Below are 17006 nucleotides of genomic sequence, written 5' to 3'. Positions count from 1 at the left end.
CCTGGCCTGAGTTCCTTGATCCCCTGATACAGCACACTAACTGCACCCCTGACCGTCCCATGCTGCTTATCCTGGATAATCTTAAGGCTCACATCTCACTTAAAGCAGTAGAAATAGCCAAGAGCAACGGTATTGTTCTGCTCACTCTCCCTCCCCACAAATCCAATCGCATGCAGCCTCTCGACGTGCCCCTGTATGGCCCGTTCAAGACCCAATACAGCCGAGCTCTTGATGGGTGGATGAGATCTAACCCTGGCAAAACAGTCTCCATCTACCAGATTGCAGGACTTGTGAATGAGGCCTTCATGTCAGCAGTGACACCACGCAACATCACTTCTGGATTAAGGTCCAATGGGATTTTCCCATATTACCGAGACATTTTCCCTGACGGAGCGTTTGCACCGTCCATGGTGTCAGACCGGCCAAACCCTGAGCTGCAGCCTGCCACTGCAGATGATCCGGATGGTCCACCCACTGCAGATGGTCCACCCACTGCAGATGGTCGGTTTCCACCATATAGGTTTCTACAGAACAAAATCTGTGTGGGGGTGGGGGAATGTAGTGGGGGATATGTTCAACAAAAGAATGAGGAATTGAAAGCTACTTACAATAGGCCTAGGCTACATACATTTTCCATGATGGCAGCAATGTTCCACTTTCAGCTGGAATTCACCGGTACATCAAAACCATGTGTCTTCTTTAGATTTCAGTTCCCTTTATTTATTCATACAGTTGTGAATAAATAAAGCAGCAGCGGCATTCATTCAGAATCAGAGCCCACATTAAAGCTGCATTTAGGGCGACTATCAGCCGAAAAATAGATGCGCTATAAATGGTTTTGTATATAGCAGTCATGGGCATGGGCATAGTTGGGCATAGTTGTGGAAGTGCTGGTGTTAGAAAAAAAAAGTTGACGGGAATTAAAGTGCTGCACATCGACTGTACAAATGTAGATTATTCATCACAAGAACTTTAATTCAGAAATCGAATAGGCTAATAAAGTCTGAATTGTGAGATAAAATTCAGCATTCTGATAATAAAGTCAGAATTAAATCATAATTAAATCCAGCATTAAAGGTTCATTTAAGAAGGTTCTCACCAGTCATTTGTCGCCTGGTCTCGATGTCGAGTTTTTTTTTTAAAGTAGTTCACTAGCGTGCAATAATTGTCAGAATTCTGAGAATTTTGTCAGCATTCAGATTTCTCAGAATTCTCTGACACTGCAAATTAAAGCGCTACTACTAGCGAACTACTTTCAGCGTGACTGGAGAGAACTTCCTTAAATTAACCATTAATGCTGATTTGCATGAACGCTTTTGTGTGAATTAGTTTGGTCCTCTTTCATGGAAGCCGGAAGTGGAAGATTCCTGGGGCTTGCCTCATGAATCCAACCCAGACGTCCTCTTTTGCCCGGACATGCCCTCTTTTTGAGACACTTTTAAAAAATGTTTTGCGGAATTTCAAAATCGTCCAGGATTATATTAAAGCCTCATACATGTTCACATTGAATTTGCGTTGCGTTTCTCTGCGTCGTTCACAAACTAATTAGGCTACACCAGGGGTCTCCAACACGTCGATCAGGGCAGGTTTTCAGTGGCTCAGGTTGACTAACTGAGTTGTTAAAAATAAATTATTATTATTATTATTTTTTTTAAATGCATCTCATCTCACTTACGTTCACATATGTCACATTGGTGTCCCACCCCCTCCAATTAAAAAAATAACAGGCCTATCAACTACGAATAAAAAGCAAATGTAGCCAAAGTGTGTTTGAGTGACGTTGTATGCTCACTAAGCTAAAGTGAGGAGTTCGGTGGTATTAGCTAGAACTTTAGACAGACAACAAAGATGGAAAACCAAAGTGGCCAAGTCAAGAAAAAGCAGAAAACATACAATTTCCATGTGTGGGAATGTGGGTTCTTCTTTACTAGCCTGAAGGACAAGTGTGTGTGTGTCTCATATGCGGGAGCAGTGTTTCAGTCGGCAAAAGAGGTAACATGGAGCCTCCATTGGTCTCAGGTCGGGAACATGCTATTTATTCGTGAGGTCAGGTTAAGGCCCCCACGCTCCCTCAGCGCGCTCAGCCATTGGACGCTATGAACGCCCGTCAGGCTGTTCTCAAAATCAATTGGATGGGTTATACCAATCCACATATAAAGACCCCGCCCGTTATCTAAGTTTAACTCTGAATGTTGCAGGTGCAATACAAACTATTCACCTACTGAACTCTACTTCAACTTTGATTTCATGCTTTATTGTGAGCGTAGTTTTTGCATGTGGCGCATGTCGGGCCACAATAGTCATTGACAGAAAGTAAATTAACTAATGAACAAAAAACAACACCCCTCAAATCAATCACGACTAAGTCAACAATTGTCCACAATTTTGCGTTGGTCATTCTCGATTGAATCCATGAACATGTAATTCAACAGTTTGTTACAAAGGCACAGAAAAGTCGGCGCAACACTGCTTTTCTTAGTACGATGTAAATCCAGTCGAGGATCTGGCTCCAAGATGCCATGCGCAGAGCCAGCAAACTCTTCCTTTGAGTCGTCTCTCCATTGGGACCATTGAGGACGGCTGATGCAAGGATGTGGATCTGTTATTGCGGGAGGGACGATATACATTTTCTTATTGTTAGCTGACGATAAATAATACGATCAACAAACTATAATTTTGTCATTACACCCTAAGTGATGTCTTAACTGCTATTTTATCAGATTATAGGGCAACCACTTATTTATTCTATTTTATAATAATATAAAACAGACAATTTTCAGAATGGAAAAACTGATGAGTACCGTTGAGCAATAGCTTAATCTTTAAATAAGGAAGTATGATGACGCAACACTCATCTAAGAAAGGGGCTCCAGCAAAACAAGGAAACCACAGTAAGGGCCGCCAGTTGCACCATCAGCTCCACATCTATGGAGCAGCAAGAGGTGGCCCAGGTTGAGGTACACGAGATGGGAGTTTAGACCGTGGTTCACCCTTTTTCTCCTTGACGCTCTTGTAGTTCAGCCAGGCCTGCAGCAGCAACAGACCGCTGAGGATGTCTGTGCAGGGAGGGTCCCAGTCCCGAGAAGTTCCAGGGCCAGACAGGTGTCGGCCGTGGACCGGGGTGCCGTGGACGGGCAAGAAGCACCAGGTTCCTGGGAACTTTGTGATTTAAAATATGGTAGGATAAGTATGGACAATTTAACAATGTTTTTAGCCTCTGTCTATGTGTGTGTGTTATGACCTCAAACCTTTTATATACTCTCTCTGTCTCTCACTTAATCTCTCTATCTCACCACATGCATGCACACACGTAAATACATGCACAATATATACAGTATATATACATATATACTATGAGACCCACTTGCGAGAACAGGGAAACAGCTGCTTGTGCACTCTATGGGAGTGTGAATAAAATGACAATATCTCTGCCTAATGAATTCAGGACTTGAGTAATCTTATGTTGTCCATCAAGTAATCTTGTGTTGAAAGGCCTCAGATGGATGACTGATGGGGGACTGATGGAGCCTGCCCTAGTCTGTGTTAACAAGCTCTACTGTGGCTCTCTCTCTCAGGAAGAAGGAATGAAAACTAGAAAATGCATTTCCTGCAGAAAATGCGGTGAGTCATGAGTGCTGTAGTACAAAGTGTGGTTGAAAATATTTTTTAATAAAGCCACATAGATTAAGACATAAAGAAACGTTAAATGGCTTAAATCAAGTGAAGGGATTTTAACAGAGTTCAAAAGTCTAAATGGAGTACGCCAAAACAATGTAAAGATGCACACCATTTAAAAAAAATTAAATGGTTGTAAAAAAATGAATTGACGCTGAATGAAAAGCACAAAGCATTGTAAAATTGTGCATCATGCAGAAATGTCAAAGAAATTGAACTGAAGAATATGAAATAGCCGAAATTATATGTACTCGCCTTATGCTCAATTTTCCCCAGCCTAACGTTATTAAAGGTTGTTGAATTGGGCGGGAAATCGCCCAATCTGGCAACACTCCCTGTACGTCCTCGCGCTCTAAACTCAGCGTAAGTCAATGAGACCAACTGAAAACAAGCCAACATGGAACTTAAACTGTGATTTTGAAAAAAGTTGAAGGTAATCGAAATTCTGTTTCCAGATTATTGAAGATACAAGTGTTTTGATTTGTTAAACCTTTGAACAAAGGGTAATGTGAAAATATTTACCAAGTTACGAAGCCTGAAGTAGTACGTTTCAGAAAATGCGCGGACGGCTCCGCTTTCCTCCCATTGATTTCCATTGTAAACAATAGTATTTTAAAAGTAGAATATCTAGGTGATAAATTTAGATGGATATAGTTCCAAAAGTTTGTATAGAATAATAAAGTAGAAAGAAAGAAAATAATAAACGTTAAGAAGAACAATAGTTCTGCATGCAGCACTCATAAACTAATAAGGGGGCCATCATATCAAATGCAGTGCATTCGATATGTATGGTTTTCATTGTTGAGTGTTACTGGTAGAAAGAATACGCTACATTGATTTCACTTGCTTTGACTTCTCGCCAAGCCAGGTGAACCTGGTGGGCTCCTGCAGAGGGACGGGATAATGGACATCGATCAGGGAGAGAGGAGTGGATATCAGGTCATGGTGAGGTAATCAATACAGGTGTTTGGAGTAATGACCTTTTTATTTACTCTCTGACCAAATCTATCGTCACCTCTATTGTCTTTATTCCTACCTTAATCTTTTGAAACTTCTTACTTTCTGGGTGTAGTTTTTATAAGATGGAACTTACCTCTGCTTTGACTGCTGTCTTTCCAGTAGTATCAATAGTATCACATTATCTTCATCTCACATTCTAATTTAGTATATTGTGTCTATGTTTTTTACATGAGCATTTAAATTAATAGCTATTCAATAGTTGGTTATTGTAATCATATTATGTATAGACACCAGGGTACTTTAAAGTGAAGGGTACCACACCAGGTTACACACTGTTATTATTTTACACATGTTATATTTTCTTTTAATTGTGAGAAACAAATATCAAATACGCATAAAATAATAAATCCGCAGGTGTATAATTAATCTGGTTCACCTCTTAAGGCCATTTCTTTCCTGTTTCTAAAACTACTAATGTCCTCATAAATCCTAAGGCCTCACCTCTAAAGGTAATTATGTTCTATTAACTTCATATTTCACCTGCAATTCAGTTCAGGTCAAGCCATTGAGATTTGCAGTGGTCCATAGCACCGATCTAGCAACCCGTTTGTGTTATTTATTAGGAAAAACACCACTTCAAGTGAGGAAAGCAGAGCTGTGATTTGTGTTTTATTGCACAAGTCAACGTCCTTCGCATATTGAAGGACAACATGTGCAGCAAACAAGTCGTGTTTAAGCGTGTTCGGCGACAGAGCTTCAAGGCTACCACAAACAGCATTTAAGCATCATCTGACATCAAGAGGGCTAAAATGTATATCTTAATGATTCAATTATTAAGGTACTCCTCAGTGTATACCAAGAACTCGTCGTCTTTTGGTTCCTTATTAAAGAATCTCTTCACAGTGAAGATAGAGCATCAATCCTATCACTCCATTTTGGCACTACCTACATACATTATTAAAGCCTAAACGCCTTACACAAAATAACATTATAAACACAAATGTACATTTTAAACATATCTCTATCCTATTTTCCACTTTCAATTAAGGAAGTGAGAGCGTTTTATATACAGTGTAAGAATTATATATACAACAAACAAAATTAACCATAGATTGCTACACAAAAAACTAAACATTCATTCTCTTTGTAAGATTGTCATTACAGAGGTTAAAGGTCAAACTAAGAATCCCTGAGAATTCCTATTTACATTCATGGAGTAATGAAAGTACACCATTTGGAACATCCATCAAATTGATGTTTCATTCATTGACTCAATAGCCATTATTCCTCCATTACATTTGTGTGTGCCTATGGACAAACACTCACAAAAAGAGACACATTTGGAACCTGATCTGGAAGTGGGAGAGTGAGAGGGGAGGGGGGAAAGTAAAGTATATCTGGATATGCTAAATTGAACAGCTGGGCTTTTCGATACTGCAGTGCAACCTACTAGGAAGGCAACTTTTTGCAATATTTTTCCAACAAATATTTCGAGAATAAGAACAGGAAGTACTCCCCGAAGACGTTGGAGAGGGTCCAAAGACATACAAAACTCCACTCTACAAGATTCAGCCTTCCGACAGCACTTCAAATGCCAGACTCCCGAGTGTTCTGGGAACTCTTGGAATTCTGAAGGGAAGAGAAAGAGAGAGAGATTTTATTGATATTGTTTCTATGCTGATTGTTTAGACTCCAAGTCACCAAGATGCTCAACCTGGCAATGCACGCCTTTAATAACTGTCTTGCCGGTATTCGCTCTTGTCGAAGGGGGGGAGGGCACAGTGAATCATCACATCTCCACTAATGAAGTGATTAAAGTGTCCATGTCAGCAGCGGGGATGTCTGTTGCGGAGCTACTAGACATTGAATCTTATTACTGAAGATGCCTTCTCATTTCTCACCTGTGCTTTGCTTGACTGAGAGGAAGTGAACTCTGAGTACTTCTGTGATGCGAAGAATCTGGAGAATATCTTTCCATACTCCTCTCTTACCTGAAGGGGGCGTAAGAGGCATTAATAATTCAAACTGCTACTGTGAAGGGAATCCCATTTCTCTTGGTTTTTCCAAGCAATTACATAAGGAAACTAGAAAATGCATTTCCTGCAGAAAATGCGTCGAGGGCTGTAGTGCAAAGTGAGGTTGAAAATATTTTTTAATAAAGGCACATTAAGACATAAAGAAACGTTACAAGGCGAAGGGATTTGATCAAAAGTTCAAAAGCCTAAATGGAGTAAACATTGTAAACATGCACACCATTTAAGAAAAAGTAAATGTTTGGAAACAAATAAAGTGACAGCTGAATGAAAAGCGCAAAGCATTGCTAAAAATGCAGAAATGTAAAATGAATTGAACTGAAGTTCATTGCTCTGCGCTGGTGTGTGTGTGTGTGTGTGTGTGTGTGTGTGTGTGTGTGTGTGTGTGTGTGTGTGTGTGTGTGTGTGTGTGTGTGTGTGTGTGTGTGTGTGTGTGTGTGTGTGTGTGTGTGTGTGTGTGTGTGTGTGTGTAAGAGAATAGCGAGCCGGTGTGTGATTAAAAGTAAACCAATAGAGCGGGAAAAACAGCCCCATCTGGCAACACTGCCTGAACGTCCTCCAGCGTCAGCATAAATCAATAAGACCAACTGAAAACGAAGCCGGTATGAAACTAAAACTGTGATTCTGAATAAAGTTTAAATTATATCGACCGTTTGGATATTATTGAAGATACAAGTGTGTCGATTTGTTAAATGGTATGAACGAAGATAAACGGTTGAAAATTGATTTAGTTACGTCTTAAACAGTTTGAAGTACCAGAGGACGGCTCTGCCATTGACTCCTATGTTAAAGAAATTATAATATTTTAAAAGTATAATATCTTAAAAAGTATAATATCTTAAAAAGTATAAAATATTTAAAAAATCTGAAAAGAAGCATGGGATTTCAAGCTGTTCTGAATATTTAAAAATTGTAATGGAGTCTTTCGGTGAAAAATTTAGGAAGGAGATAGGTCCAAAAGTTTGTAGAGAATAATAAAGCAGAAGGCTGCCAGGAAGAAGTAATGCAGCAGCCCTGCCACCACAGCACAGCTGGTCTGACATGACCGAGAGGGAGAGGAAACTCAGCCGGTGCATGATTAAAAGTAAACCAATAGAGCAGGAAAAACAGCCCAATCTGGCAACACTGCGTCCTCCAGCGTCAACATAAATCAATGAGACCAACTGAAAACGAAGCCGGTATGAAACTAAAACTGTGATTCTGAATAAAGTTTAAATTATATCGACTGTTTGGATATTATTGAAGATACAAGTGTGTCGATTTGTTAAATGGTTTGAACGAAGATAAACGGTTGAAAATGTATTTAGTTACGTCTTAAACAGCTCTGCCGTCCTCCCATTGACTCCTATGTTAAAGTAATTATAATATTTTAAAAGTATAATATCTTAAAAAGTAGAAAATATTTAAAAAATCTGAGAAGAAGCGTGCGATTCCAAGCTGTTCTGAATATTTAAAAATTTTAATGGAGTCTTTAGGTGAAAAATTTAGAAAGGAGATAGGTACCAAAGTTTGTAGAGAATAATAAAGCAGTCCCTGCTTTATAATGCAGCGTTTTTTTGTGATTGCTGCTGCCAAAAATGCTTGATTATGCGGCACATTTTCTTAAAAAATGTGATGAAATATGTGGCATATTTATGCAATTTTATGCGATGAATTTACGGGAACTTGCGGAAAAATGCGGAACTTGCGAAAAATGCAGCTTTTCGATGACTTTTACGTTGCGCAATTACGTCATTTCATAACGTTCTATTGCAACAAGGGGAAATGGCTGCTCTTGTGTGAAGTAAACGCAAAATTTTTCAACTTTCTGCTAAGATATATGTGACTTTTTTGACGAAAATGCGGGGATTATGAAATCATGCAAGCCCCGCATATTTTGCGCGGAAATCGGCAATTTATACGGTGAAAGTGCGGCATATTTGAAAAAATGCGGCCCACGCATGAATATGCAGACTTTGGCTGATTATGCGTTGAATTATGCAATCGCATAATCACGTTTTTCTGTAGGGACTGATAAAGAAAGAAAGAAAGAAAGAATAAAATGTATGAAGAACAATAGTTGAGTGCTGCATGCACCACTCACCTAATTATACCACCGCCTTGCATTTGAATATTTACTAAATAATTGAGATAGACGCAGATTCATACACATTGTTTTGGAACGAGATAATTTTGATATATTCTCAAATAATTGAATACAAATCATGTACAAACCGGTTTGTAGAGCAGGCAGTGCATTACAAAGAGCAGAACACCTTGCAGACTGTTGAGGACGGTGAACACGTAAGACATGGCTGACGGGCCATTCCCAAACTGGAAACAGCCAAAGATCCACGTGATGCCAAGTAAACACAACTGGGCCACAGCGGTGATAGTGAAAGCTCTGCAGGAAGAAATTATAAGCCGGTAATCTTTATCAGATCCATGGAAGTAATGAGCTGTAAAGGACATGAGCTCCGAGCGCATAAACTCACTTGATCTTATGTAAGTTGTCTAAGTCAGGGTTTAAACTTGAGAACTTCTGTGCCAGCTTGCACACGGTGACGAAGAAGAAGAAAATGTTCACCTGGAAGTCAAAAGGGTTTGCAATTATATAATGTTCGTTAAATTCTAGTGGTAGAGAAAAATAATCAACGTTGTCAGGGGGTTTTCCTTACTGTGATGATGAAGCAGATAGGACCGAAGAAACTCCATCTGAACGAACCTTCCAAGTTCAACCAGCAACTTAAAAAACACAAATAAATTGATTTATTCAGCAAGCTGTGATCCCAGGAATCCATAAAAATGTCTGCCGTTTATCATATGCGTACCACACGCGTGGCACGCATTAGTGAAATGTGCCTACTTTTTCTCTGTGCCGTATCCGCCGGAATTGACCAGTGCGGAGATGGCGACTATCACCGCCGGTACTCCGTAGCCCACAGCCATCATGCGGACCGTCTGGAAGCTGGTGTTGAAGACCAGGACCACCATCCTGAAGAGCTGAATGCCTTCCAGACACATCCAGCAGAACGCCGCCAGGTAGAAGTAATGCAGCAGCCCTGCCACCACAGCACAGCCGGTCTGACATGACCGAGAGGGAGAGGAGACTCAGAGACACGCACGGTACAGGGAGCCAAGAACTCAGTGGAATCTAATTATTCGCCCAGTACCCATAAGATATCCAGTCCCCATCAGTAATGTAGTACTCAGTTACCCAGTTCCCACCAGTCATTCAGTACCCATCAGTAACCCAGTCCCCACCAGTCATTCAGTAATCATTAGTTACCCAGTCCCAACCAGTCATTCAGTACCCATTCGTTACCAAGTCCCAACCCATAATGCATTACCCAGGTCCCCACTAGTCACAGTCTCCACACGCCACCTAGCTCCAAGTCCTTCAGCCATTGCCACCAATGTCTACTGCTATTTAGAAACGTTTGCATCATACATTCTAGACTGTGGACCACCCACTGTTACCTTGTTCTCTGTGCGAGTGATGCCGCAAAGAAAGACCAGGTTAGCGACAAAGAGACTGAGGCACAGGTGGAGGTGAATGCTGTTCCTGGGGCTCTGGATGGAGCGGATCAGGGCGAAAGTCAGGATGCAGACGAAGAGGCAAACCAGTGATAGCGTCAGACCCACCCAGGTGAACACCTTCATCTCATACGGGTCCTGTTTGGGAAGGGGGAGACCAAGAGATTGAACAGAACACGGTCAGAATGACAGACAAATGGACAGATATAAACCGTTACGTCGACATAGCGACAGCAAGATGGGCATCCTGACAAAAAGCTGAAGATACAAAGAGAGAGTGACAAATAGACCATTAAAGAGTAAGGAATATAGATAGAAAGTTGACACACATACGGACGGCCGGACAAAGCAAATAAAAATATGGTATTAAAACACCAACGACAGGTTAGACACGAGTATAGAGATAGATGGTCAGACAGATGGACTGACATCACCTACCTATCAATACCACCAAAAGACTCTCACCTCTATGTTGTGAAGGGCCATGAGGACAGCGAAACTGCTTAGGTGCTTGCAGGAGCACAGCGTGTAGGTAGCACCTGAGTGGAGGGTGTCGCAGCCAACATTCGACCAGGACCCGCCGTCGGCCTCCAAGTTCCAGTAAACACAGATCGAGTCGTTGTCCTTGTCTGTCTGCAAAATGAGACCGCCACGTTTCACATGTTAGAGATGACCAGTGTACTAAATGGGTTTACAAAATCTTAACGGGATCCAGGAGCACATTTTGACATAAAATTGTTGGCAACAAACTATTGGTGCATAAAAAAGCAATACAGTTGAACGTTTCATTTCATTGTCATATACTTTGTATGCAACAATTTGCAGCCAACCTTTAAGCACATAAGAGACACTTTTTAACTAGGTATGTACAACAATCTTGCACGTATACACATTGGAACAATATTTATATTCCCTTTCTTACTCTTTGCAGGTGGTTGAAGGTTAATGTCACCGGCACTTGGAGGGCGGCAGTGTCTGGGTTACTAACTTTAACCGTAACCACTTTAGAATTCATCTGAAGGCTGATTTCTTTTGTTACATTGATCCCACTAAAGGACCAATTGGTGGGGTTCTTCAAGGTTGAGTAGCTCAGCAAGGACAGGGCTGTAAAGCCTGCAACCACACACACACACACACACACACACACACACACACACACACACACACACACACACACACACACACACACACACACACACACACACACACACACACACACACACACACATATATATTCTCAATTAAGTGATGCACCTTCAAATTTATTTGAAAATGACACTGTAGATTGCATTGCGTGTGTTCCGGTTGCGGTCATGGAACATGGAATGGGTGGTTTGGAGGATGACCTGGGTAAGTGGAGTTTTTTCCAGCAGCTGTTTCCCATTGCATCTGCAGCTTGGCATGTTTAGTTGACAATGTCACAGGGCCCTGGGGGAAACCAGGACCTTTAAACAGAACCATCTCCAGCTCTGGACCATCATCAATTACATTTTGGGGAAACAGAGAACAACATACCGTTTAGATGGAAATACAAAATAATAATACAGAATTCTGCTGCTTTCTGGTTTTATACGGTGTATGGGGCTTGCTACAGAGGGCAGACAAGTTGTTTGGACATAACATCTGCATGGTCAATGGCATTATTTCCCTCTGCACATTAAACAGTCCATGATAATGCTTTCAATGCCTAATGCCTCTCATCCTGCCAATAGTCTGTTTAATCTTCTTCCCTCTGGACAGCGGTACAGGGGTATTATGTACAAAACATCACGCCACCTCCACAGTTTCTTCCCCCAAGCTATAGCCCTCGTAAATAACTGTTAGAGTTTTGCACTTTAATTTTATTAAACACTGCACTATCTCCATTCCTATTAATTTATTGCTCATAATGGTACTGTTTGTCCTTGTATTGGGTTTTTGTCTTTCTGTTTTATTGTGTGTTGCCTGCATGGAGAAGACCAACTCAAATTCCTGGTAGTATCTGTATACATGGCGAAATAAAGTTGAATGGAATTTAATTGAATCAGATGAAGTTAAGGTCACGTTTAGAACTCTTTTTTATTATGACTAAACCTTAGCTTTGGCATTTCATAATAAACATAGAACATGCCGGGAACACATTTATAGGGAGCTGTGGGCGATGGGCAGTGTGGCACATTACCTGTGTGAGCTTTGGAGACCTGCGTTCTGTTCTTGCTCATGAAGGGAGCGATCAGACCCAGGCTGCTCTCCACTAGACTCAGGATGAAGGATACCTGCTTGTTATCCAAGACGGTTCCGCCCAACAGGAGCCTGTCTATCATAGACAACAGCCTCTGGAGATTGTAAGGGGGGGGGAGCAATATGAAATCATGTTGGAGGAAAGAGGGAAGAGCCAGAGACTCTCTTCAGTCTAAACACACGGCCATGTTGTGTGACGTCTGCCCACATAGCAGTGGTGGACAGCTGCCAGGGACCACCGGGTGCTGTGGTGGTTTTGAGGCTTTTCAAAGATAATATTTTAGCTCTGATTATTAGAGCAGAAAAGCAAAATGATTGGGCTACCTCAAGAAATTCCTCTCCGTCCAAGCTGGTGGGAGTTTCGCTCTCGCTTAGGTTCAGACAGCTGCCCTTCAACATCCTTAGGACACTAGTTACATCTGGATCACTCTGCATAGGAAGGAAAGATAGATCACTGAAGTTATCGGGCATCATCAGCCAGAAGGGATTTGCTGAAGAAGTTGGAGAAGAGCATATGGTATATGGTTCATACCTCTTGTTGATTCAACGCATTCGTGAACACCTCACAGTTTAATTCTATGGGGAGTACAGTGAATCAGTGGTAAGGTTTATTCAAAAACCGTACCAAGAATGTACGGTATAGTATAATTGTAATGCGACTAACCAACACAGCGGGACCTCTTGTTGCCGTAGTTGCTGGATCCGGGATGGCATGCACACACATGTCCATCTCTTCCCTGTTGGCAGTTTCCATTTCCACAGATTGTCTTATCAATCTTACATACGTCTAAAATGGGAATGGAATCAATTGGAGGAAAGGGGGGAACCAAAAAAAAGCTTTAGTGTGTTTCTTGGGCCACTGAAATGCCTCCATGTCCTGCAGAAGTTGTTTGGGTTCAGACAGATTCATGAATGGTACGGATGGGACAAGCCAAAGAAAGATTTGTAATTGTTTGTTCTTTGTTGTTATTTATTGCTGGTATGTTTGCCCATTTTGCCATTTAGAAATTGTTTGCTGTTGGTTCAAATTTTTCTTGAAATTTCCTCAAACCCCCATTGACGCTACTGACGTGAACATTCTTCTAAATGTGGCTGATTGTTGGTCGCCTTGTGAGAATGTCCAGATCATGCAATCTCTTTCTCTCTGCGGATCAGTCTGGTCTCAAGCCCATTTAAAGCGTCCTCCAAAAATGTGAAACTGATTGGACAAGTTAGTGCAGGTCATGATGAAGCAAGGAGTGGCGCAATCTTTTTAATTAATATAACTTCGTACCGGTACAATTGTCACCCTCTGCCAAAATCTCCAGCCCACTGGAAGCGATGAATCCCATCTTGCAGATGCAGAATGGCACAGAGTTGCGACACTCTGCATACTCTCCATGCTTTTCACAAAGGCCTTTTTCTCTTTCACACTCGGGGATAACTTGAAGTACAACAAAATAGATTAGCCTTCAGACAGATTAGCAACCTTCTAAATAATAATAATGATAATAACATAATACGAATAAAAGATAATATTTAAAAATAGACATAGCTTACATTAAAGACAAAAGCTTGGAGCACTTAGCTTTTCTAAATCAAGATGCTCAGATTGTTTTTTGCTTTACCTGAACATTTGTCCCCGATAAAAGGGTCAAAGCTTTTCTCCCCTTTTGTAGTTTGGAAGCCATCATTACACATGCAGAGGGAGCTTCCATTTGTGTTGAGACACTTTGCGTCTTCCCCGCACTGAGGGCCAGATTGTGAATCTTCCTCGCATTCGTCATCATCTTTCGGGCCAAACGAGCGACGGGGTGGGGGAGAAAAGGCGTCAGTGAATGTGTTAAATATTCATCTATGCCAATGCAAAAAATGACCAGGTTATTATCGATTTTTTATATTCTTTAATGACCAGCCAAAGACTAATTCATAAAGTTTCATAAATTACTTCCTATGATAATGACGGCAGGTTTCAACTCATACCAATGCAACCACCATCGGCGTTTGAACTAAATCCAGTAGGGCATTCAGACGTGAAAGAGACCAGGGAGAGGAGGACAGCTGTAAAACAAGAAGACACCTTTCAGTGATCTTTTAACAATCCACATATTTTCAGTATACCAGTAAGAGTGTGTTACATTCAGTAGGCTTACAGTATATCATCATTTGTAATATGATGTCTCTTATGAATTAATTTGTGTGCATTGCATTTGAATTATCTATACTGTAGGCCTATTGTCTATTATAAGTGTTTATATTTAATCCCAAATAAGGCATTGGAAAAAGTAAGTATGTTGATGTTTAAACAATTATATTTGTAAGTGTTTCATGGAGGATTTCCCCACAGCCCATAATCAGGTGTTAGGTCGGCTAAGATTCACACTTCTAACCCACTCTTTCTGACAGTATTAGTATCACTGTTGTGATGTTGTTGTGAGTGCATGACAACCAACACTCAATGCTTCCTTGTCTGAAAGAGGGTGTGTGTGTGTGTGTGTGTGTGTGTGTGTGTGTGTGTGTGTGTGTGTGTGTGTGTGTGTGTGTGTGTGTGTGTGTGTGTGTGTGTGTGTGTGTGTGTGTGTGTGTGTGTGTGTGTGTGTGCTTTAGGTCTTCTGTGTGTCCCTAATATCAGTCATAGTGGTTCCTATCGTTGGATGAGCTCATGGTTTAATAATATATCTTGGAAGAGAGAAGAACAGAAGCCCCTTGTGAACCCACGCCCAGACAGACTGTTCCTCAAAAAAAACACCATACAGCTGCTGAGCACATGTGCACTGCCAGTTTGTTTTCAATCAATAATTATTTTAGCTTTCCTTTGGTTGTTTCAATGTTATTTAGTATGTGTTGATCTCTTGCCTAAATCAATTCTGCTCTTATTTTTCTGAATTAACACGTTTTTATGTTTTGTTTTTAATAATTCTTTTTTGGAATGAAAACCGTTCTCCGAATTTTGGGAAAATAAACTTGCTAAATCAGAAAAACAGAGCAGAATCTCTTTACTTTAGTGAATGCATTAACTTCCATAAAATGGTATTTATGAAAACCTGTGTACAGATGAATTTATAGTCATCGACGGCTTTTTGATCCGTTGGTCCAATGTAATGTACCAACGTACCACCATTATCATGTATCACAATTGACATTGCCGCGTTAGCTTATTTTTTTTAAAACACCTGGGTTTCAACCACATATTAAAAACACAGTATTTCTGCTTTCCGGAATTCAGACACAAACACACAGCCCCCAAGCCACAGTTTACAATCTCTTTTATTTGACACATGAACACATGGCAGTCTTTCCATAGAAAAGTGACATGCTGTGTGTGGAAACAGATGTATGACTCACCCAGAAGCAGGAGCTCCCTCGTTGTCATGACGCAAGCCTTTACTCTGCTGAAATGATCCCAATTTAAATGCTTATTCTCATATATGGAGAATTGTTTTCTTCTTTGAAATGGAAAATGAAAAAGAAAAAATGATGGCTTTTAATAAAAAAAAATAGACCTCGGGTGAAATAAGCAGTGGAACTGCTTAGGTTAGAGAAGCAAATAAGTGTAAAAACCCGCAACAAACTCTTAAGTGGATCATGCTGTGAGTTTCCTTCCTAACGCGCTCTCTCTCTCTCTCTCTCTCTCTCTCTCTCTCTCTCTCTCTCTCTCTCTCTCTCTCTCTCTCTCTCTCTCTCTCTCTCTCTCTCTCTCTCTCGGTCTCTCTCTCTCTCCCTCCTTGCTTGAGCTGTATAGTTTCCCCTCCACGGCGCCAAGAGAACTGACACAGTTCGTCAGATTGTAAACCAACGTTGTTCTCTCCTCCCCTCCAATCGAAAAGGAGGGGGAGGAGGAGGAAGCGGGGGAGGGATTTTTTCTTCTCTTAAAAAGTGAGCAGAGCGGCCGGGTCTGGCTGAGAGAAGAGGAGGAGGGGAAGAGAGGGTGGAAAGAGTTGTGTGAGATAGCCTCGACTCTGGCCCAGTGACGACTATGGTCTCACTGCTGATGTCAGAAGCCAATATTGCTTTTATTCATCTCCTTTTTTTTCTCCTCTGTCCTCTGTCCACAATTAATGTTCAGTGGTGCTGACAGGCTTTGCACTGATCCACACAGGGGTCAGAGAGGGTTTGACCAGTCTGGGCGACGGGCCGACGGCTCATTGTTTTAGACGTGAACAGATGACCCAGTGACGCCCTCCCATTGGCAGCCTTGGTGTGTTTTATAACGGTGGTGGTGATGGGTATACGACAGACTCCCAGCATGCATTTGACTCCATCCGCCCCGACACACAATACACAATTGACAATCGAGGCGAGGAATCATTTTCGGAAGCTTATGGGTTCATGATATCGTTTTTATTCGATCATGACCCCTTTTCTCTATTTTTATTCCCTTAGTTTACACGAAGGGAAAACACAGATATTTCCACGCGGTTTGGCCTCATTTACACGAAAACGCAGTTTTTATCACAGAAAGCGATAATTTCTAAAAACTCCAGCCAAATTGGAGATTTCTGAAAACGCTGGTTGTGTGTTGTCGTGTCAACGGGGAGAAACAGGGTTTTAGGTTCTGAAGCGTCACATTATGCGCCAGGAAATGCTTAACGTCATTAATAGCTCCCTATGTTTACAGTTTGT

At 41.2% G+C, this 17006-nt stretch overlaps 1 protein-coding gene across 1 annotated transcript; it reads right to left on the bottom strand.

The window, feature by feature from the left end:
- Nucleotides 1–4198: 4198 nt before the first annotated feature.
- Nucleotides 4199–16140, bottom strand: LOC130371646 (adhesion G protein-coupled receptor E5-like). Its single transcript, XM_056577494.1, has 18 exons — nt 15729–16140; nt 14367–14444; nt 14012–14173; nt 13678–13827; nt 13069–13191; nt 12937–12980; nt 12729–12833; nt 12346–12499; nt 11531–11653; nt 11107–11297; nt 10650–10817; nt 10128–10322; nt 9514–9731; nt 9326–9392; nt 9143–9234; nt 8883–9051; nt 6537–6626; nt 4199–6264 (listed from the first exon to the last, which is right to left on the bottom strand). The coding sequence occupies exons 1-18, from the start codon at nt 15754–15756 to the stop codon at nt 6223–6225; spliced, it is 2199 nt and encodes a 732-aa protein (XP_056433469.1). The 5' UTR covers nt 15757–16140; the 3' UTR covers nt 4199–6222.
- Between the last annotated feature and the right edge of the window lie 866 nt (nt 16141–17006).

The sequence above is a fragment of the Gadus chalcogrammus genome, chromosome 2 (assembly GCF_026213295.1).
Source record: "Gadus chalcogrammus isolate NIFS_2021 chromosome 2, NIFS_Gcha_1.0, whole genome shotgun sequence".
NCBI classification, from domain to species: domain Eukaryota; kingdom Metazoa; phylum Chordata; class Actinopteri; order Gadiformes; family Gadidae; genus Gadus; species Gadus chalcogrammus.
This window is presented reverse-complemented; position numbering and strand designations above follow the sequence as displayed.